Consider the following 22,814-nt stretch of genomic DNA (forward strand, 5'->3'; position numbering starts at 1 on the left):
CAGGAGATAACTTTTCATAAAACACTTAAAATGTACCATCCTTACAACAGTCATTCCATGACATAAATAACATGAAATTTTAGAAAGCGGTTGGACTTTTAGGAAATTAAAATTCCTGTTAACATTTGGCAATTACAAATAGCAATAATAATAATAATATTGTATACTTACAATACAAGAAAAGCAAAGTTTTACAACCCCAGAACAAGGTTTGATCTTTGGAACTTTTTTTTTTTTTTTTTTTTTTTAAAGCAACTTTGCAATGGTTTGATTAATTTGGTGAATACAGACATGTAGACCACCATTAATGTCAATTACAGACAGGCCCTGTGTAGCCTGACCCTGAAGTCATAAGCACTACTTGATGTCCGGCACAAACAGTTGTACATAGCAACAGCTACAAAAAAAATAATAATTGTGTAATACGGTAATACAGACTTTGTGCAACGTTGCTTTGTTTTCAACTTCAGATGCAATAGAGAGCAACATTTAAAACAATATAGTTAGGTACATACGTATAGTTATAAAAACAATATTGAATCCATCATGATAAAAATGGAATTACCTCTATGATCATTGGCATTACTTATGTAATTACTTATAACAGTATAAGGATTCAAGTGCAGCGCTAAAAGTTTCTAGAACATTCTCAGTCTTAGCTGCATTTATAAAAAAAACTCACAAATTACATAGATTTACAGCATTATATAAAACATGTTGTATCTTTGTACACCTAAGTTCTGGTGAACTTAGAAAAAACACTTGTAAAAAGTGTTTTCCTTTATAAGCACTGTTAAACATAAAAATAGAATACAGACGGGGGACAAAAGTCATGTATGGAACATCCATATAATATGCTGTAAAAGCCTGAAGGCTGGGAACAGCTTTGCATGGCTGATGCAAATGTGGCTGTGCATGGACAGCTGTCTGCATACAGCCAAATTCAGGCCTTTTTATAGTGCAACACAGTCTAATTTGTAGACAGCATGTTTTAGAGTGGGAGAGCGGATTGAAATAATTATATAGGAAAACTTGTATCATAAACACTTAATTCTCTCTGTTCTATAGTGTGCAGTCATGGTGGTGATCCCAGGGACGTAATAAGACTGCCATGGGCCCTGGGCTGTATGAATATTATGACCCCACAAGTCTGGAATTCACTTCCTACATATGGAACTAGAATCAGACTTCTTGGGAATGGAGGTTGCGGTCTGTCTGCTTTCTATCTGCAATTTGAGGAACTTTAGAAGAGCTTCAAAAGGACCCGAAATGGCTCTCAGTACATGTGTATTGAGAGCAGGAACAGATGTTCAAGGGTGACGGTCCTTCCAAGTATAAAATTTAGTGGGGGGGGTTTGGGTGGCCATGAGCCCCCTAGAAGGGTGGGAGGTCCTATACGTGACTGACAATGTCAGGATATACAGATACAGGGAAGGCTGTCAATCATTCACTCTGGACATAGAAAGAACAGAAAACTATTTAATCAGTCTTCTCAGCTCTTTCTGCACTGTCACATGCTACCTGTTGACTGCACTTCATGGTGACAGTTTTTTCTTAAATCAGATTTTTTACATTTGAAATAAATTTTTGACATTCATAAATGATTAAAATTGCAAAAAAGGATTAGACATATACAACTCCCTAAACACATAGGGAATGTAACATGAAACAAGTGAAGCCACTGCTTGGACAATGATATCTGGTCTGCTTTAAATTCTTCAATGTGTAAAAGGCTCCTTTTGCAATGTCCACCTTTTACTTGAAGCAGATGAGGGCAAGGCGTCTCTTATGAAAACAATCAGATATATACATAAGATGATAAGAAAAACAACTTCAGACAAAAGTGGCCTATATTAGAAAACATATGCCACCTTCGTTTAGGCACAAAACCTGGCCTTGCAGTCTTCTTTCTGGCTGTGAACCACTCCATTATGGTCTAGTATGTCCTACGTGTGGTATAGTCCAGCACCATACTTGCCGCTCCCAGGAGTGCTGGGTCAGATAAGTTGGATACCACAACAGCCACGTCCTGGACTGAGGCCAAACCTCTTTGGCGTATTACTTCTTTCACTGGATTTACATACTGATTTGCTAGGACTCCAGAGAGTATCACTAACGATGGGTTAATGGTGTGCAGGATGTTCACAATCCCAATACCAAGTGCAGTCCCAGCTGTTCATAGAAAAAGAGGTATAAAGGAACAGATTAGCAATATTTTATATGCTAAATTACTGAAAGCAAGAGCAAACATCAGTAATGTGTACGTTAAGGTATAGGGTTAATAAATATATTCAATACCAGATAAGTCACACATCACCTAACAACCTGCATATGAGTAGGCACTTGAAGTAATGCAATGCCTTATTGAGCAATTTAGGGATTTTTATACATTAGTACATATTTATACATTAGTTAAATACCTGTCTTCAAAATATTGCTGGCTTTGGAGTTTCCAAGTTTTGCTGCTTGGATGAGATGAACGGCTGTAACAGATTCATCATTCTTCAGCGACATATCTTCTACTAACAGCAGGTCCTCTGAATAACAGAGATAACAAGGGGTTACACAATATCAGCTTAAAACCTATGTACATTAAACACAAAGTGAAAATTAGGAGATACAAATGTGCAGGCTAAATGCCTAGTATTACACAGGATGATGCAGCCTATGATGATTGTAGGCTATATAGTAACTATAGTGGAATGGCTGTGGTTTCACTGCCACCTAGTGACAAACAGAAAATCTAAAGGAAATTTGCTGAACTCACCATCATGCAGTCTTTTTGCCTCTCTCTGCAAGGCAATTCCTGATGCATATGCTTCTATGCAGCCATGGCTGCCACACATACATTCAGGTCCATCAAAAGACACCATGATATGTCCAAGCTCACCAGCACAAAACGAGCTGCCATGTACAAGTTCATTGTGGTGGATCACTCCTCCTCCGATACCTGAAACAGAAAAGCAGTACATTGTGGGGGAACGGTTGTGCAATGAAGTCTTTAGAGGAGACAGCAAGTCTACATCTAGGAATGGATCACTTCCGATAGTGGCAACAACTATGGAGCAGGACCCCACCTATCCTCACAGATAATAATTAATATTTGAATCCTAGAAAACACTTTTCAGGACATTTCATTCTCCAATATTAAATCCATATGAAAGTTGAGTAATAACATAATTAAAAAATGGCTATTGAATGATAAATGAATGTTAGGGGTTTACAGTTGTGGGCTCAGTACAGTTGTCAGAGAAACTGCATGCAGAATAAAAGAATACAGAAGTTATAGAGCTTTCCAAGCACTTTGATACATACCTGTCCCAGTAATAACTGTGACAAAGTCTTCTATTCCTTTTCCCTGACCAAACTTCCTCTCAGCCAAGGCAGCACAATTTCCATCATTATCTACCCATACAGGCAGATGAAGGGTGTCTGATAGGGGAGTCCTCAGGTCAACTGAGCTCCACTCCTGAATCAACTTAGTAGAATGAAGCACCACACCTTCGTGCGGGTTAACCCGTCCACCGGTGGAAATACCTATTATGATGTAAGATTTTGTAGAAATGATTAATAGATTGATCAACTTATCAGAGAAAGAGAAGAAAAATCACAGGCACATACCCACACCAAGTATTCTACAGTTCAGACTGACAGCTTCTGATGCTGCTTCAACACACATCTTCAGAATCAATTCAATTCTGTCCTCATAGGTTTTAGGATTGGGTTGGGCATACTTCTTTATGATTTCCCCCTTACAAAAAAAAAAAAAAAAAAATTTAAGGTTAAAGGAAACCTACCACTTGAAGTGGCAGGTTTCCGATGGCAATACCGGGCACCAGCTCAGGGTGAGCTGGTGCCGGAGCTTATTTTAGTTAGTGTTTTAAACCGCGGTATCGCGGTTTAAAACACTTTTTAAACGCTATAGCCGGCGCAGGCAGGTACGCGCTCGGCGCTTACCGTGCACGCAGCTCTCATTCACTTCCTATGTAGCCGCGCGCACGGTAAGCGCCGAGCGCGTACCTGCCTGCGCCGGCTATAGCGTTTAAAAAGTGTTTTAAACCGCGATACCGCGGTTTAAAACACTAACTAAAATAAGCTCCGGCACCAGCTCACCCTGAGCTGGTGCCCGGTATTTCCATCGGAAACCTGCCACTACAAGTGGTAGGTTTCCTTTAAGGTTTCATAAAACATGATACAATATATAAAGCTCTGTACAACTACAACTTGGTAGCTGTAACTATAGATAGCATCTGACAATGCAGGCCACCACATACTATAGAGGCCACTGAGGCACAGATTTAAGAGCCATTATTGGTTAAAACTGACAAGAACGTCACATTGCATCAATGATTGCTATGATTGGCCGACCGCTTCTCATTACAGAAATATTCTAGGGTTCCTAACAATCCCAATTACTTAAAGGAAACCTACCACTACGGATCTATGGATCTAAGTGAATCTAACGTATGTAAGGATCCTTTACTCCCCTCGTTCTTTTCTAATCTTTAAATCAGGGTAATATGCACATTTTCTAAAGAGGCTATTGGGGCATGGAGTAGCCAGAGCAGGGGCTACACATCACAGCTACTCCACGCCCCAATAACCTCTTTGATCCTCCTAACCAGACATCTTCAGCACGCTGCTACAAGTAGCTGCACGCACTAGCCCACGAAGCCGGAGTTCTGCACATGCGCAGTAGCTCTGGCTTTGGAGTGGAGATCGCGCAGCCACTGGACTGCATTTTGCGCAGAACTCTAGCTCCTTGTAGCTGCGCTCTGAAGATGTCTGGTTAGGAGGATCATCAAGGCTACTGGGGGTTGGAGTAGCCAGGTCATGTAGCCTCAGCTCCGGGCAACTCCACGTCCCAGTAGCCTCTTTAAAAAATTTGCATATTACCCTGATTAAAGATTAGAAAAGATCGAAGAGAGTATAGGATTAGCCCTAAAGGGCTATCCTCACATACGTTAGATGCACCTACATCCGGATGAACCTTAATAGGTAGATCCGTAGTGGTAGGGTTCCTTTATAAATAATTTTATTTATGTAATGTTACGTTAATTATTTTAAAGGAAAAATTGCTCATTTCTACTAGCCCTACATAGAGTATGTGTTCCTCATACATTTCTGAATACTATTACATTAGACTTGTAATGAACTTGAATACTGCCGAGGCTTTTAGAGAAAATCCTCACAACAGAATTCTGTATTAAAAAAAAAAATAAAAAAAACCTCAAATCTTTCACATTTGAATATTTATGAATCGACAGCTACTATAATTCTGAATTGTCCTAAAATTTTGCTTTTTGCTGGGGTAAGCTAACTGCATTATAATAATATACACAAAAGAAATGTACCCCCCCCTAAGCGAAGAAACCGCACATTGTAAAAGATATAATAATAATCTTTATGTAGCGTCAAATTCCGCAGCACTTTACATAAAAATAAAAGAATGTACCTTCATGCTGACAATTGCTATTCTTAGGTTTGTTCCTCCCAGATCAACAGCCAATGCACTAAGGGTTTCCAAAATGTGATCAATATCTTGAGAGATACTTTCTTTTACTGGAGGAAAGCAAAACTTCTTTTGAAGAGGTTCTGACAAACTGATTGATTTGAGAAACTTCACAATTCTTGGAACAGAATTGCCATCTCCATAGATTTTTGAGCTGTGAACGAGAAATAAATTTGCTCAGTGACCTGTTCACTTCTACTAAATATATTGTGTTGAATCCCTCTAAGAGATTTAGTAATAATGTGACAACCTTTGTCAAGAAGGTGTGTCCTTATTCAGTCGTATATTTGTAGCACTGACTAGAGAGTGTCGCAGTTGTCTGTACATTATTAGAAGATATGGCACAACATAGAGCTCTCACAGAAAAAGCTCCATACTATAAATAAAATACAATTAAAGTGGTTTTCCTTGGTTCTCAGCTGGTATCACACTTACCAAGGATATCGTTTTCCAAACTGGAGCTGAAGTGCATGAATTATTTTATTCTCTGTATCGGCATCACGGACGTGAAGCACATTTTCACCTACATTTAGAAAGGTCAGGAAAAAAAAAAAATTTAAAGGGGTTCTCCAGTGGCATACAAGTTATACACCCATAATTTCATTTCGATGGCACGATTGGCTGCTCTCTTCATTTCAGGGTACATGGGGGTACGACAGACCCTTGTTCAAAATGCAGCTTTCTGGATCCTCACCAGGCAATTTAAAATGTGTCAGTAGGTTACTGCTCTTAGAAATGTTATAGTTACTTAGTCAGCTGATGAGGAAACTTTTTTTTTAAATGCACTTATTAAAGTCAGTTTCAGATTGTACTACAGTCATTTTACCCTTGATATACGACTTCTGATAATCTTGTTCACACACTGTAGCCAAACAGAGGAGCTACAAGGGAACCAATGATTAGATGGATGTGTCCTAGACTCTGTAGCTACAGATCAAAGATCTGCCATAATGGAGCAAGGCAAAAAAAAAGGAACAAAACCTGAAATAAATGAATGGCAACTAATCATCACATATATTTTGTGGAATCAAAAAGAAGATGCTTGTGGTAGATTTACAATCAAGTGCTCCACTTTTTTGTGGGCAGCATTGCAATTTTGTTCATTGCTGGTTTATTTTTAATAGAATTCACTATGTTCTCACCAGTTTCTCTGCCGGTCTGACGTGTTCCCAAATTAATGACTGGTGTTCCAAAAGCTCCCGCTTCACGCACACCGCAGCTGCTGTTCCCAATCATGCATCCTGCATGTGCGACTAACTGGATGAACTGCTCAAATGGGACATGCTTTACTGCCCTAAAGTTGGGATGGTGCTCCACTCCTTTCTTCCTCATGACTCTCACCATTTCTTTACTTCCTGTTACAGGCAGAAATGCATTAGTCAACCACTGAAGAACAAGTTATAACTCAACCCCAATGTCAATGGTTTATATTAAAGGGAACCTTGTCAACAGGAAGGCCATTTTTCCCTGCCATCAGCATGTGGCGAGTCAGGGGGGGGGGGGTGTGACAGTTCAAATGTCATGAGCAGTAAGCAGCATCTCACCTGCATCAATGTTTGGGAACAGGACCAATGTTCGCTTATTGAAAGAAATAAGGGCATCTAAAGTGAACTCAAACATTTTCACTGAATGTTTAATATCTGTGGTAACAGGGTGCTGCAGAGCTACAATGTATTCCTCAGGTTTCACATCATCACCTGTGAAGAATGACAAAGGGGAAATGTTTTTGTACACTCTTATGTCACTAACTTAATATCCTGATAATGTGGAAAAAAAGTGAAGACCAAATGATAGACTTAGGGAGGTAAGCCAGTGTTATGGGTGCATATTACAGACAAGTATCTTGGCCTAACCCTAGGCCGAGGATCCAAACTTGCAGCATCTATCCCTAGTTTGTATCACACGTCGAGCAGGTAAATCCCCTCATAAGATGGCTGCAGTAACTAGCCTTTAATGTACTCTTCTAAAACTTGCCAAAGAAATTGTGACCATAGACAAAATGATATAGTTCATCGTAATGAAAAAGACTGCTGCTAAGGTTTACTAAACAAAGCGAGACCCATAAAACTTTCATGCTGCAGGGGAGCTGCCCAGTAGACAATATGCCTTGAGCCCAGCTGTTTTCTGTGAAATGTTGCAGTCGGCTGTGATGAAGGAGTCTGTTGTTATTGCCTAACAATAGTCAGTACAGGCGGTCCCCTACTTTACTATTGTCCCCTGTAAGGTGTCTGTAATGAAGCTTTATTGATAATCCCTGGTCCAAATACAGCAAAAAAATATTAAAACTCCAATTGTCACTGGGGCAAAAAACAAACATTCTGTCTGCATCTACAATTATAAAATATACAGTTTCGACTTGCATACAAATTTGACTTCAGAACAAACCTATGGAACCTATCTTGTATGCAACCCGGGGACTGCCTGTATAAGCTTACTGTTACCGCTTAAAGGGGTTGGCCACTTTACCCCATGTATTTTGTGTGTGTGTGTTAATGTTTGGTTAAAAACAGTATTAAAAAGAGACATTCACGTATCTACTTATTTTTTGTTACACTCTGAACAAGGCATTAGTTGTAAAACATTAAAGATATAAATAATGAGATTACAGCAGATTGTGTGCATATATATATTGTCGATACACTTACCAAGCCATGCTTTCATAACACCCATGTAGTCCTTGTTTTTTACATTAAGTAGCTTGTCATAAGAGGGGCATCCAGCCAGAAGGATGCGGTCATGGTCCTCACACATGGCAATGAGGTGCTGTTCTGCACTCCGGGTACAGCAGACATGGTAATGAGACAGTTTAGTGATGGCATGTCTGATGGAGTCATCAATCGTTCCACTGACTTCACCTCCTTCTATGTGCAGAATCCGGATGTTCATAAGTGCAGCACTTGTAGCCAAGGCCAACGCATCAAATCTATCGCCATGGACTATAATGATGTCTGGCTTCAAGCGGTTTAGAACATCTGGCAATTTGACTAAAGCAAGTCCTACAGACTCCACCATAGCAGCTTCATCCTCTCCTCTCACAATGGTGTGTAACCTTGCTTGGATGTCAAAGTCATCCTGTTCAATCATACGATAGGTATTGCTAAACAAAGAAAATGACAGGGCAAAAACATAGTTAACAACTTAAAAATATACTTTAAATCAAACACACAACATGTTTCCCTATGGTGTCTTCTCTGACAAGTATTATAGCTGAATAAACAAGAAAAACATCACTGTTAGGCTACATGCAGACAAACATGGCCAAAATCATCTGTGAAAAACTAAAAAAAAAAGTTTTTTCAAGGATTTTCATGGATCAATCTTATGCTCCCAATGGGTTATCATAGCCGCTAGGGACTGAATAATGGCCTTCAAATGGCTATATACAGATTCTTGTTATGGCCTGTCACAGGAAGCTCCCTGAACGTGCCAAAATGTTTTGGAGAACAGTAAGTAACATAATTTAGACCATGAGAATTCCCGAAGTGTTTCAAAAGTGTCAAACACTTATTTGGTTAATTTTATCCATGTATCCAAGCTTTGGTCTCAGTAAGAAAGGTAACTAATGCTGGAGTCCTAACGCACAGCACACAACTTACCCATAGTCATCAATCAGATGCGATCCAATAACCACTACACTAAGCTCAAAGTAAGCGGATTCGGCTTTGATTCCAAACATAATAGGCGCCAGCTTGGAGTAATCTGCTCTGTTGCAGGTAGCCACACATACTCGAAGTTTCCTTTGGTTTGTGTCCTTCTCCATGGCTACTTTCCGCCTTGACAAGTTTTCAAAGTAGAGTGCCTACAAAATATAATAAAGCAGAGGTTGGGTTTAAAAACTCCAATTATTACCATTTTAACTTACTTTTGCATTGTGTATTCTATATTTGTCAAAAATATTGCATGGGAACAAACTTCAGCATCATAAAGGGTTATGCAAATATCTGCTTTTATATTCAGATACAGTGTTCAGTATTAATGGAAAACTGATGTGTACATCTTCCCATAGGCTTGAACTAATCACCGATTTGTATATAGAATGCTGGACAAAGGAGTGCAGCACTGCTAACGTGCTATCGTCCTATCCTGTGCTATCGTGACTGGTAAAATATTGGTCAATGTGGACCAGTGGTGCCCAGAAAATGCATTTGATCCAGCACTTCTACTAGTTTGGTTATCTTGCTACTATGAAACACGTGTTGCCTGCATCTCCCAGCCCGAACGCTGCAAACCGGGACTGAACCGACATGCTGAGTTCAGTCCTGGTTTGCAGCGTTCAAGCCGGGAGATGGAGGCAGCACGCACTGCGAGTGTGCTGCGAGTTCATTGCATCACTCGCAAGTGTGGAACGGGCCTTACCCATTGCATTTGTTTCAATGGAAATGGGATCAGCCTGAGCTATGCTCCCAGATGTTTGCATTGCATTTCTGAAGATTCAGATAATACATTTCTTCTTTTCTTAAAAGTATTGTATCGGTATCGAGTATTGCAATGCTTTTCTGGGTATCATATCGCATTCAAAATTCTGTTATCAGTGCAATCCTACAATGAACTAGAGGAATCATGAAGTGTCTGGTTAGAGAGTCCCCGCCCACACTCAGGGATTTTACACTGACCAGCCTAGGGAGTGATAGGAGCTATAACAGTAATAAAACTGTAAAGTAAGGGGGTTAAAGTGAGCTTTATTGTGTAAATATCACTGGGGGGGGATTAAAATTTGAGAACTTTTTTTTATGTGTATACCCCTTTAACAAATTCCCCCCAGAATATACCGTTATGGTTATAGATAAAAACAACACCAATGTTTACTTATATCCTCAGTGATTCATGAGATTACACTGGTATCAGTCATGAATGAAACTCTGATCTTTAGAACCCACACCCATATGTTTATATAAGGTTTAGACTTGGGCCCATGAGAATCATCATCTTAATGTTGCTTAATTTGTGGCTTTATAATTACGCACACCCATCTATAATCCAGAAAGATATTTTCCATGAAGTAATGACTTATTGAAAGATTTGTCATGCTGCTGTGATTTGTGTAGGCATAAAACCACTCCAGACCTTCAGTAGCCTAGGAAAAATTATGAACAAGAACCACATTTATCAAGCTTAAGCCACTTTAATAAATCCTATGTGCAAAAGACACGGCTTTAAAGAGCGCCTGGAGTTCATCTATCGATGAATGTGCCTCAGTGCCACTGATTTGTGATGCTGATGTAAGTTTAGTACAGCAGGTCCATCCATGTTCAGTCCATGACGTGGATCTATCACAAGGACCTCTACTCCTCGCAGCCTTCTGAATGGGACCAGAGGCCTCCATTTACTAAGGGTCCGCGGATCGCATTTCCGTCGGACTTCCCGGCGTTTTCGGGATTTGCAACGCTGGGACAGGTGTTTAGGTCGCATGCGATGTGATTTTGGCGCAGCTGCATTGGCTTTCATGCAACAGAAATCATGGGGGTGTGCCGTCAGACAATCTGACTGATTCTGACTCAGCGCGGGATCTAACATTTAAATTGTGTCGCATCTAAGGCGCTTACATACACCAAGAAGCAGAAGGTGAATTCTGTTGGACCTGAGCGGGAAGCGACAAATGCAGGAAATAGGGTGCACGATGTTAGTGAATCGCGACAAAGTTCATTCTCGTCGGACAACACACTTCGGGGAACGTGCCAAGGACGGGTAAGTAAATGTGCCCCTATGTTTTTGCATTATATTGAACCTCCATTCCCACCGCAACAAATAAACAGGGACTTGAAACAGATTCTCCTTATTGCCGTCTATGGGGACGTACATGCGGCCGCAAATCTAAGGCCGCATGTACGTCCCCGCAGACGGCCATGTGAATGAACCCTTAATGCGTGTATTCAGGAGCAACCTATAATTATCCATTTCTGAAAAACCAACAACCATGTCAAACAAAACTTTCTAGCCAAATATTTAACGTTTAGCAACTGGAGCATTCACTTCCCACATCAAAGGTAGCCCAACTAACCAAACAAACAGCGCTAAAGCAAACAGCAAAGTTTGTTAGATTGAAAAGAGTTCACTAAGGGGGACCAGGAAAGCACTAACCAGCTATCCAAATTCCCCAATAATCATAAATGCATATCCAAGGGGGGGGGGGGTCTAGTGTAGGCCCCTTAAGATACTTTAAGCTTTGCAGGTAAGAGATATTTTATATTTTTATTAGTGATTTTTTGGAGCACTGGGGGGGGGGATTTTTCATATTCCTTTCCCTCTTTTTTGCAGTTTGTGCTATTTTTGTTTTTATGCAATTTTTTGGGCAACTTTTTTAACCATCAATTTCGCATCTTTCGCGTGTGATTTAACTTTGCAATTCAGGTGTTCACGTTATAAAAAAGTGCCACAGATACATTTACAAATAAATGACCCCCAAAGGGTTCGCCTGGTAACTTTATGTACTTTACAAGACCTTCTCTGTAATGATATGACCATATGGGAAGTACTGAGTGGTACTGGGCTCTGCAGAAAGAAGAAAACAGGTGTACCAGCACATGTAGCCAAATTCCTGATGCACCAAGACAATTAAAAATAAGGGGGCTCATTTATCTATGGACTTACTTGAGATATATATATCTATATATATATATATAAAAGAGGGTAATATATCTGGCAAGCGAGTCTGTTTTTTTGCAACTTTAAAAAAAAAAAAAAAAAACTTCTGCAACCCAGTCTAATCTTTCTCCTCCTCTGGAGTTTATTTGCACAAAAATTGTGACTTTATTACCACATTTGGATATTCTCAGATGCAACACTGAAAAACTCTGTTGCGGCGAAGTTTTCTAGGCTAGTGGAAAAGTGCAAATTTATGTACATCTTCAAATGCACCAAAAGTCACAAATATAAGAGAAAATAAAATAAGATAAATGACCCCCTAAATTTTCCTTGAATTGATAGATATCTAAGAAACAGGCAAATATATCCTACATAATGCTATTTCTACCTGTGGGGCAATTTGGGAGCTGGGACCCCTTTTAATTTAACTTTGCAAGACGACTTCCCTCAATCTACATATTGATGTTGCCTTCTGCCAAAACCAGGAAAGGACGTAAAAGAAATGACTCAACACTTCTCACTACCACCCCTACATGGGCACATGTGAATCACTGACCACCCCACAGAGCTGCTGAGGCCAGTGAATCATGCAGGGATGTCTGTTATGCCATCACTGCAGGGGGACCAATGCTGAGAGTAGAGGCCTCAGAATATTACAGACCAGCGTGAACAGAGGGCTGCACAGCCCCTCTGAGTGTAGCAGCACAGCTCTGTTAAGTAACAAGTGAATGTAGATATCCTCCTTAACATCCAATTTCCATACATGGGGCATCCACATACCGGAGCAGTCGATTGTCTATGTCAGTGGTGGCGAACCTATGGCACGGGTGCCAGAGGTGGCACTCGGAGCCCTCTCTGTGGGCACCCAGGTCATCACCCCAGCATGAAGTTCACCAGACAGGACTCAAAGAATCTTCCTACAGAATCTTCCAACAATGAAAGGCAATTTGCCCTCCTCCTTTTCAACTGCGTTGGTGTCTTTAGGAGGCTGAACAATTGAAAGTTGTCAAAGAACAAGGAGAAATAAATTACTACTTATATTGCTGTGCTGGTACTTTGCGATAAATAAGTGGCTTTTGGCTAAAGTTTGGGCACTCGGGCTCTAAAAGGTTTGCCATCACTGGTCTATGTGTTGGAGCCCTACAGCAGAGGAGGAGCTAAGCATTTCATTCCTACATCTCTCCAAACTCCTGTATACAGAAAAATAGTTTAAAGTCTCAGACTGCAGGTATAGGGTTTTTCTGTGAACTTGGTTTAGATACATGGTCCTCCACTAATAACAGAAGCCCTCGGGCTGTAAAAAAAAAAAAAAAAAAAGGCTTGACAGACTTCTGTACACTTAGGAAAGTGTGTAAACAGTAACGCAACAATGGAAATGCACAGCAATCATCAGACCTTTTAGTAGAAGCTACATGGAGCATTGTATGGGAACACTGGGTCAAGGGAAATAAGTGGGATGTCAAGGACTACATAAACCTTACAATTACAAAAGAAAATTAAATTATTATTTATTACAAAATTATTTCCCCTTTTATTTCTCATACCGAATGGTCCCTGATCCAACTAACATACACACTCAGGAAAAACAGCTCTGTGCCATTTTCTCAGATTTAATAGTGTTTCCCAACTAGGAATTTCCCAGAAGATCGTGTCAAGACTAGAAAATATATTAAAATATTTGCGGTTGCCCATAGCTTGTTGTAATATTTGTTGTAAATGGACAATAATATACTTACACAGTTGTATACCTAATTATTATTATTATTTCATTGTCAATCTATGGTAAGATTGGAGATTTGCTTTGAAAAAGATTGAGGAGTAAGAAAAAAAAAAAAAAACTTGCAGAGACTTTTATAGAGTTGGATATGTCGTTGCATGTTGGAATTCCTCCCGATGTGTCCAGACAATATGCAGGTATGTGACCATAAGCAGCAATGGTCTGAGGCCGACTCAGTAAGGTCTGTGTAGAGTTATCTCAGCAGACTCTTTTAAATGACTATTTTACATTACCTGGCTCCCGGTCAGCAGCGTATAGAGAGTCCAGGAGGTGGGAGTAGTTCAAATAGCAAGAGTCACTGTATCCTCTCCGCTGCTCCCTGAGTGAGGAGAAGGGATTGAGGAGAAGACAAATGAATGAAAGAATGGACAGCGCAAAATGAATGAAAGAATGGACAGCGCAAAATGAATGAAAGAATGGACAGCGCAAAATGAATGAAAGAATGGACAGCGCAAAATGAATGAAAGAATGGACAGCGCAAAATGAATGAAAGAATGGACAGCGCAAAATGAATGAAAGAATGGACAGCGCAAAATGAATGAAAGTATGGACAGCGCAAAATGAATGAAAGTATGGACAGCGCAAAATGAATGAAAGTATGGACAGCACAAAATGAATGAAAGTATGGACAGCGCAAAATGAATGAAAGTATGGACAGAGCGAAAGAATGCTCAACCTCAAAAGTGGGAAAGTGACCCTATCAATTAGAAAGTGGGGAAATTCAGATCTCTATGGCACTGGCGCATATAGCCGAGTACGTGCTTGGCTACCTGCGTCAGCGTCATACAGATTACCAGAGCAGCCTGCGCATGCACGTGAAAAAAACGCCATCTTTCCATCCTGCTGAGCCCCATAATACGATCAGCGGAGGCAGCAAGTACCTATGGGGAGCGGGTGCAGCGTCCCGAGCCTCTGCTGAGAGGATATGTTGCTCAGCAGGAGGGTGGATTCCGGTGATGTCACCATCCATATAAGGACAGTAACATTTCTGGGGAAACACCCCCCACATCGGCAGCAGCCAATTGGCGAATTTAGGGGGTTGGAGGAGTCACCGGGTGATGTACCCCACTGTGTAAGCATACAGAGCGATACATCTGTGCCATCTCTTGTAAGGATATGCCAGCAATGTATGTACAACGTATGGCAAAAACTATGTGTAAACCGTAATATGTGAGAAGAGAGGGGAGAAGGCCCGTGTCAGGGCACCCAGCACCATAGGCATACACTGGCACACATTCACTAGCCTTATATCTGAAAGGAGAATGCCAGGCTTCACACATCTGTCCATAGGGCTGCCTGGTATGCCAAGCCATAATTAGAGCATAGCAATAATACTGACAACATGTGGTACTATACACTAACCCATAATACGTGTCTCCCCCTCTATTATACTATGAGGGCCGAAAGAGGCCTTGAACTCTGGAAAACTCCAAAATTCTCCACTTTATTTCCCCATTTCCCAAAAGACAGACACATAACTAATGTGCAACATCCCTATGCAAAGCATATGCCAGCGTTCACGGTCTCTACTTAGAACCATATCAGCCGCTTACTCCCCCTCCCCCCAGGTGGTACTGGCAGACATACCCATTATAGCTCCGAGCCGGGTCACGTCACGGTTATTTACCTGAGGGGTGTTCAACGCCCGGTCAGCAGACGCCACATAGATAATGCGCGTTCACGTAATAGGCTGCGGCAAGGCAAACGGGATTGAAATTCATCAGAACGACGAGGGCTGAGGGGCGTGGTTCCAATGGGAAGTGGGCGGTGCAGACATTCTAGCTACGCAAAAGGCGTGCCTACGAGCTCATGAGCGGCCTAGCTGGTGTGGGCGTGGCTCCGCAGTGACGGTGTGTGCGCTATTCCTCTCAGATACCCGGCTGCCCTCAGTACAAATATTTGCTCTGGATTTCTGCCGCTATGCCCCCTGCGGTGCTGCTTCACGCTTCCTCAACTCCACACAATGTAGCTATGACTCCCGAGCACAGGCAGCAACAGTCATTTACCCTTTCATTGCTGAAGGGCACATTACTGGATTCTAACGAAACTAAGAAAACAAAAATATGTGCAGGGAGTGGACCCTGCATCGTAGAACCGTGTTCACACTTGGCAAGACGCCTTACATGACGACTGTGGCCTAACTAGAAGCTGCTGTGCCTGAAAGCAAAAACCGTTATAGGGGTTTGGACCTAGTTTTACTGTTACAAGATGGTTGTGAGGGTCAGATTCCTGGCACCCCCAAAATTCCGGAGAGTGCTCCAATCAATATTATGGGAGAGTTGAAAATTGCACAGCACAATGCTCAGCTAGCTTTGACCTTCACTAGAGGTAGCAGAGCGCTGTGCTTGGCAATTGCTGAACACTATTTCCCCATACTATTGATTGGAGTAGCAGGACCCATACTTAAACCTATTGCTCCACCAATTTGTGAGAAGGGGGCCCCCAACTCTAGGTATCCTGGGGCTGCATGACACATGCCTGACCTACTACTTCATAAATTAGAAAGAATGTCTGACCCCATCAATCCGATTTTTATAACAAAGAGAAACTTTGTTACCTATAGGAACCAATCAAAACACAGTTTTTATTTTACCAGAGCTAGAAGTTAGAATTGAATTCTACAATGTGATTGGCTTCCGTGGGAAACAATGTTTTTCTTTTAGGGTAGATGGAGGTGGGTTGTCTGTGGTTAACCTGCAGTGACCTACATTGAGTATAGAAAGTATTCAGTCCCTTTTAAATTTTGAACTCTTTGTTGAATTGCAGCCATTTGTTGCTCATTAAAGTACACTCTGCACCCCATCTTGACAGAAAATGTAGATATTTTTGCTAATTTATTATGTAACAAAAACTGAAATATCACATGATCATGTATTCAGTACTCAGACCCTTTGCTGTGATACTAATATCTAATTCACATGCTGTCCATTTCCTTTTGACCCTCATGGAGATGGATCTACTCCATTGGAGTCCAGCTGTGTAAATTGTATTAACCCCTTAAGGACGGAGGGTTTTCCAGCTCTTTTCGCGCTCTCCAACTTCAAAAATCCATAACTTTTTCATTTTTCCGTGTACAGACCTGTGTGAGGGCTTATTTTGTGCGTAACAAATTTTACTTTCCCGTAATGTTATTTATTTTAACATGCCGTGTACTGCGAAGCTGAAAAAAAATTCCAAATGTGGAAAAATTGAAAAAAAACCGCACGTGCGTCACGTTCTTGTGGGCTCAGTTTTTACGACTTTCACTCTTCGCTCCAAATAACATGCCTACTTTATTCTTTGGTTCGGTGCGATCGCGGTGATACCAAATTTATATAGGTTTTATTGTGTTTTAATACATTTTCAAAAATTAAACGAATGTGTACAAAAAAGAAAAAAAAAATTTTGCCATCTTCTGACGCTAATAACTTTTTCATACTTTGGCGCACAGAGATGTGTGAGGGGTCATTTTTTGCGAAATGAGGCGACGTTTTCATTGCTACCAATTTGAGGTCTGTGCGACATTTTGATCATTTTTTATTTCATTTTTTATGTTATGTAAAAAGGTGTAAAAGTCGCATTTCGGACATTTGGGCGCCATTTCCCGCCTCGGAGGTCACCGCCGGCCGTAACCGTTTTAATATTTTGATAGATCGGGCATTTTGGGACGCGGCGATACCTAATATGTTTGTGATTTTTACTGTTTATTATGTTTTATATCCGTTCTAGGGAAAGGGGGGTGATTTGAACTTTTAATATTTTATTAATTTTTTTTATTTTTTAAACTTTTTTTTTAATTTTTTTTTTCACTATCTTTTAGACCATCTAGGGTACATTAACCCTAGATGGTCAGATCGCTGCTACCATATACTGCAATACTTCTGTATTGCAATATATGGCATTTTTGCAGCACATTCATTACAATGAGCCACTGGCTCATTGTAACGAATCTGCAGCTGCCAGATAGCCTCGTGTCAAAAGAAGACACGAGGCTACCATGGCAACCGATCGCCGCCCCCCGATGACGTTCGGGGGCGTGGCGATCGGAAAAAAGATGGCGGCGCCCTCCTTTGCCGGCGGCGTTGAAGGGGTTAATAGCCGCGATCGGTGCAAGCACCGACCGCGGTTATTAGCGGTGGGGGTTTTGTGCAATATGCAAAAACCCCCACCTTTGTATGAAGAGGACTCAGCCCGTGAGCCCTCTTCATACATCCCTTATACCTCTGCGCCGTAGAGCTACGGCGCAGAGCGTTAAGGGGTTAATTAAACTGATTTGACTTGATTAGGAAAGGCACATACCTGTAAGGGCGCTGTCCCACGTTGTGTTTGCAGACGCAGACAAAACCGCGCCCACCGGGGCGGTCCGCGGTCCGATCGCATCGGCTTTTCTATGCAAACGCCTGCGATCGGGTACGAGCCGCCGGTGTTTTGCATTAATTTAACGCAAAACACCAGAGGCTCGTACCCGATCGCAGGGGTTTCCATAGAAACGCCGATGCGATCGGACCGCAGACTGCCCTGGTGGGCGCGGTTTTGTCTGCGTCTGCGTTTGCAAACGCAACGTGGCACAGTGCCCAAAGGGTGATGTCACACTTGGCGTTTTTGGTCCGTTTTTAAACATCTGTTTTCAGTCTGCTTTTGGCCATGTACCATGCGTTTGGCTGCTTACAACCTATCTATTAAGATAATTGGGAAAAACGGACCAAGAACGCCATGTGTGGCATCACCCTTAGTTTTTTTTCTATTGTTGCTAGGAAAACAACTGGGGAGGGCAAAAACTAGATTAGATACCCATCACTTTTTTTGCATATGTGAAAAAAACTGATACAATGTAGACTGAACACAGACACAGATATCACGTCCACATTTTTTGCAGATGCTCAGCAGACACGTCTGTCTGAATAAGCTCTTATTTTTGTCTTCTACATTTTTATTTATTGAATTTAACTCTATTATATGCTTAACCCCTTAACGCTCTGAGCCGTAGCTCTACGGCGCAGAGGTATAAGGGATGTATGGAGAGGGCTCACGGGCATAATGCATAAAACCCCCACCGCTAATAACCGCGGGGCGCCGCCATCTAAAGCAGGAGCTCCAAAGATAATCCATCTCTGCCCACACCTTCTCGCTCCTCCTGTAGTCCAAGGCAGCCAAGTAGGTGTCGCTTTAAAATAGCGCTGAGTATGGCGCTTCCCAGGCTGTCTTGGAGAACAGAAGGAAGCCTTGAATCCTATCTGGTAAATTCTGTGCTCGGTGCCCACAGAAAGGGTTCAGAGTGCAACCTATGGCACCTGTGGCACTACCACTGGCCTAGTGGATTGAGGCTCTGACCTGTATCTCTATGGCAGGTGGAGTGTGAAGTTTGTGGGTTCAAATCCTTAATATTTAATTGAATTTGTGCCTGGGTATGCCACCATACATGGACAGATGGTGATATCTCCCAGGTTACGATTCCCTGCCTGATGTCTCCTCTGGGGAATCCTCTGTAGACAGCTACTATGAGTCTGTACAACAGCACAACACCCCAAGATCACTGTGGATGAGCACCAAGTGCAGTAGGGAGAAAGTTCCACAAAATCAACTTTCACTGCAGCCTCCAGCAGTCGGGGCTTTATGGCATCCCTTCAGTGCTTGACGTATGAAAGCTGAATACAGTTTGCAAAAAAACACATGAAGGACTCCAGAATATGAGAAATATGATTCTATGGTCTGATGAGACGAAGATTGAACGTATTGGTGTAAATTCTAAGCAGTATGTGTGGAGAAAACTAGTCACTGCTCATCAGCTGCCAAATACAATCCCAACATGCCAGCATGGTGGTGGCAGCATTATGCATTAGGGGTTGCGGGGACCGGATGACTGGTTGCAATTGAAGGAAAGATAAATGTGGCCAAGCACACAGATATCCTGGATGAAATCCTCTTCACCATCCAACCTCAGGGAACTAGAGAGGATCTGTGAGGAAGAATGGCAGAGGATCCCCAAATCCAGGTGTGAAAAACTTGTTGCATTATTTACAATACGTGTGGATGTTCTAGCTCAAAAGGAGCTTCTACTCAATACTGGGCAAAGGGGCTGAATACTTATGACCATGTGATAATAAATTTACTAACTTATGATTGATTCACCATGTGATAAACATTGCACATTAATGAGCAAGAAGACTTGGGAATTTTACCAATCCAATCAATATCCTGTAATAACACTCTTTTTCTGAATCAGCAGTATGTTCATTACCAGAGCTGCTCTACTATAGTCGGAGTTTGTGCCCATATTTTCCAAGAGGCTGGAGCATCTTAGTAGATACGCAAGCTGTAGCGCCAGCGGAGGCATTTTATAAATGCCGCCCCCCAAATGTGTTATAGGGCACATAGCACATTGTTATGGGCTATGGATCATGGGCCCTTCCTGCTGTCAGGAGGTCAAAAGCTACCTGCATGTGTTGTGGATTCTGTGCTGATTTTTAGCGTACAATCTGGAGGGTAATACAGTAGAATTAAAGAATGTGATTTTGAAAAAGTAATATGGGCGATTTTTTTTTACTTTGAGAAATTGTTGCTCTATGCAGAAAAAAAATCTGAGATCATTTTGTGATTTTTTTCATGTATTTTTTTTACATTGAAGTCAATGGGCATGTGAATATCTGCATTAGATCCACACAATGATGCAGATTTTTTTTTTGCTTGAAATGACCCAAGATCAGTGTGCAGAAAAAATGCATGTAAATCTTCATAAAAAATACAATAGAAATAACACAAATATACTACCACAAAAAACTGAGCGTCCTACCCATTTCTTGCAGTCTGTGGTTGCCTCTCAGACTCCCCAAGGAGTAGGTAGGACACTAGTCTTTTACTTATAAGCTTAAAGGGCACCTACCACCACGATTCTACCTATAAAGGTAGATCGGGTGGTAGGTGGATGTAAGGGACGTGAGGATAGCTTTTTTTTAGAGATAATCCTCACGTCCCCGCTAACTTTTAATAAACTTTATTCCCTTAATATGTAAATTTAGTTATGCGGCTACTGGGGCGTGGAGTAGCTGGGCATGAGGCTACACGGCGCGGCTACTCCACGCCCCAGTAGCCACATTACTCCTCCTAGCCTGTGTGTTCGGCGAACAGCTCCTCGTAGAAGATAAGGCATTTAGAAATAACACAAATCTGCATAAAAAGTGCATATGTGATGCAGATTTTATGCTGGTTTTCAAGCGAATTTGCCACATGACAAATGATGTGTGCAGACACTCTTAGTGCCACTAGCAGGTACTGTATACTGTATACATCTGTGGGTAGGCAATGTACAGGGGTTTTACAGACTGTTATGGGAGCCTATACAATTTCCTGGAATACATTTTACAGCACTTGGTCAGCAGCATCTACAAGAAACCCTGCTTCTAGGCAGAAGTCTTCTTTATGTGTATCCTATAATTAAATACAGAGAGCCAGAGGCTTAACCCAGTCATGTATTCCTAGAAAGGATTTAACTCATGTCTTTGAAGTGAATACCAGCTACTTAAAATCATATCAGTTCTTCTGCCTCAATCAGAGGCCTATTTCAAGGATTGTGAAGCTTACTTGCTCAAGCACATGGGGCACATTTACTAAGAGTGGCACAAACTGCACTTAATGAGGTTTGCCTGTGTATAGTGTAGTGCATGCCAGATTCATGGAAAACGTGCGCCAGATATCATGATTCTGGTGCTCACTGCACTGGTGCGACTGGCACAACTTTTTTTGTGGTGCACCTTTAACATAGGGTGTGCAACAAACTTTGCATGATAAATCTGGCACCGGAGCTTCCCTTTATTTGTGTTGCATGATGCCTAGTGCAGCTGTGCCACAAAAGGGTTGCATGCAACACAATGGTGGTGCAGACGCTTCTGAAAGATTGTGCAAAGTCTGACAGAAAGCTGGTGCAAAGCGCTTAGTAAATGTGCCCTGTGTAGTATATAAATGTATGTAGTGCCGTCCGTTTTTCATTCATTTCGTGCTCCCTGCACTCCCCCGACAGAGGGAAACAACTTTTTTTTTGGTGCACCTTTAATATGGGGCGTGACACACTTCTGTCGGACTTTGCATGTCACATATGGCGCACGGTCTGACTGTGCACCAGAATGCCCATTTCAGTGACAAAATTTGTGTCGCGTGAAGAATAGTGCAGCAGCGTCACATAAGGGTCACTTCTTAAATACTTGTGGAAGCAGATTGCACATGAAATACAGGAGTGTTGCCACTTCTTACAGAATAGTAGAAAACCTTCGCCAGTGTCTTTGGGGATACCTTCCTAATAAAACTGGAGTGATGCAGGGCAGCACGGTGGCTGAGTGGTAAGCACTTCTGCCTTGCAGCGCTGGAGTCCTGGTGTCTAGTCCCACCCAGGTCAACATCTGCAAAGGGTTTGTATATTCTCTCCATGTGTGCGTGGGTTTCCTCCGGGTCCTCCGGTTTCCTCCCACACTCCAAAACATATTGGTAGGTTCATAGTATCATAGTATAGTATCATAGTATATAAGGCTGGAAGGAGACGCAAGTCCATCAAGTCCAACCTTCAAGAATTAAATAAATGTTTTATCCCCATAACCCGTGATATTTTTTCTCTCCAGAAAGTCATCCAGGCCTCTCTTGAACATGTCCATAGAGTCGGCCATAACAACCTTCTGCGGCAGAGAGTTCCATAGTCTCACTGCTCTTACAGTAAAGAACCTTTGTCTATGGTGATGGTAGAATCGCCTCTCCTCTAGGCGTAGAGGATGCCCCCTTGTCCTGGTCACAGGCCGAGGTATAAAAAGATCTTTGGAGAGATCCTTGTACTGTCCGTTCAGGTATTTGTACATTGTAATGAGGTCTCCCCTCAGTCGTCTTTTTTCTAAACTGAATAATCCCAAATTTTGTAATCTGTCATTGTATTCTAGTCCCCCCATTCCCCTAATAATCCTGGTTGCTCTCCTCTGCACCCGTTCC

The 22,814-nt window shown here is 41.7% G+C and overlaps 1 protein-coding gene across 5 annotated transcripts in view; it reads right to left on the minus strand.

Moving 5' to 3' along the window:
• Positions 1–205: 205 nt before the first annotated feature.
• Positions 206–22,814, minus strand: part of GNE (glucosamine (UDP-N-acetyl)-2-epimerase/N-acetylmannosamine kinase) — a 32,031-nt gene continuing 9,422 nt past the window's right edge. Inside the window, exons 1-13 of one of the 5 annotated variants that reach the window (XM_072155292.1) lie at positions 15,499–15,688; positions 14,105–14,190; positions 9,109–9,311; positions 8,158–8,609; positions 7,057–7,209; positions 6,655–6,867; positions 5,948–6,035; positions 5,456–5,666; positions 3,622–3,751; positions 3,316–3,537; positions 2,768–2,950; positions 2,421–2,537; positions 206–2,172 (exon numbers count right to left, since the gene is read on the minus strand). In XM_072155292.1, coding sequence (XP_072011393.1) covers positions 1,937–2,172; positions 2,421–2,537; positions 2,768–2,950; positions 3,316–3,537; positions 3,622–3,751; positions 5,456–5,666; positions 5,948–6,035; positions 6,655–6,867; positions 7,057–7,209; positions 8,158–8,609; positions 9,109–9,272 — 2,169 coding nt within the window. In that variant the 5' untranslated portion in view covers positions 9,273–9,311; positions 14,105–14,190; positions 15,499–15,688 and the 3' untranslated portion in view covers positions 206–1,936. Of the gene's footprint in view, positions 2,173–2,420; positions 2,538–2,767; positions 2,951–3,315; positions 3,538–3,621; positions 3,752–5,455; positions 5,667–5,947; positions 6,036–6,654; positions 6,868–7,056; positions 7,210–8,157; positions 8,610–9,108; positions 9,312–14,104; positions 14,191–15,458; positions 15,689–22,814 lie in introns of those variants that run through there. The other 4 variants (XM_072155298.1, XM_072155283.1, XM_072155273.1 and 1 more) reach the window with 4 other exon arrangements.

The sequence above is a fragment of the Engystomops pustulosus genome, chromosome 1, assembly GCF_040894005.1.
Source record: "Engystomops pustulosus chromosome 1, aEngPut4.maternal, whole genome shotgun sequence".
Taxonomy (NCBI): domain Eukaryota; kingdom Metazoa; phylum Chordata; class Amphibia; order Anura; family Leptodactylidae; genus Engystomops; species Engystomops pustulosus.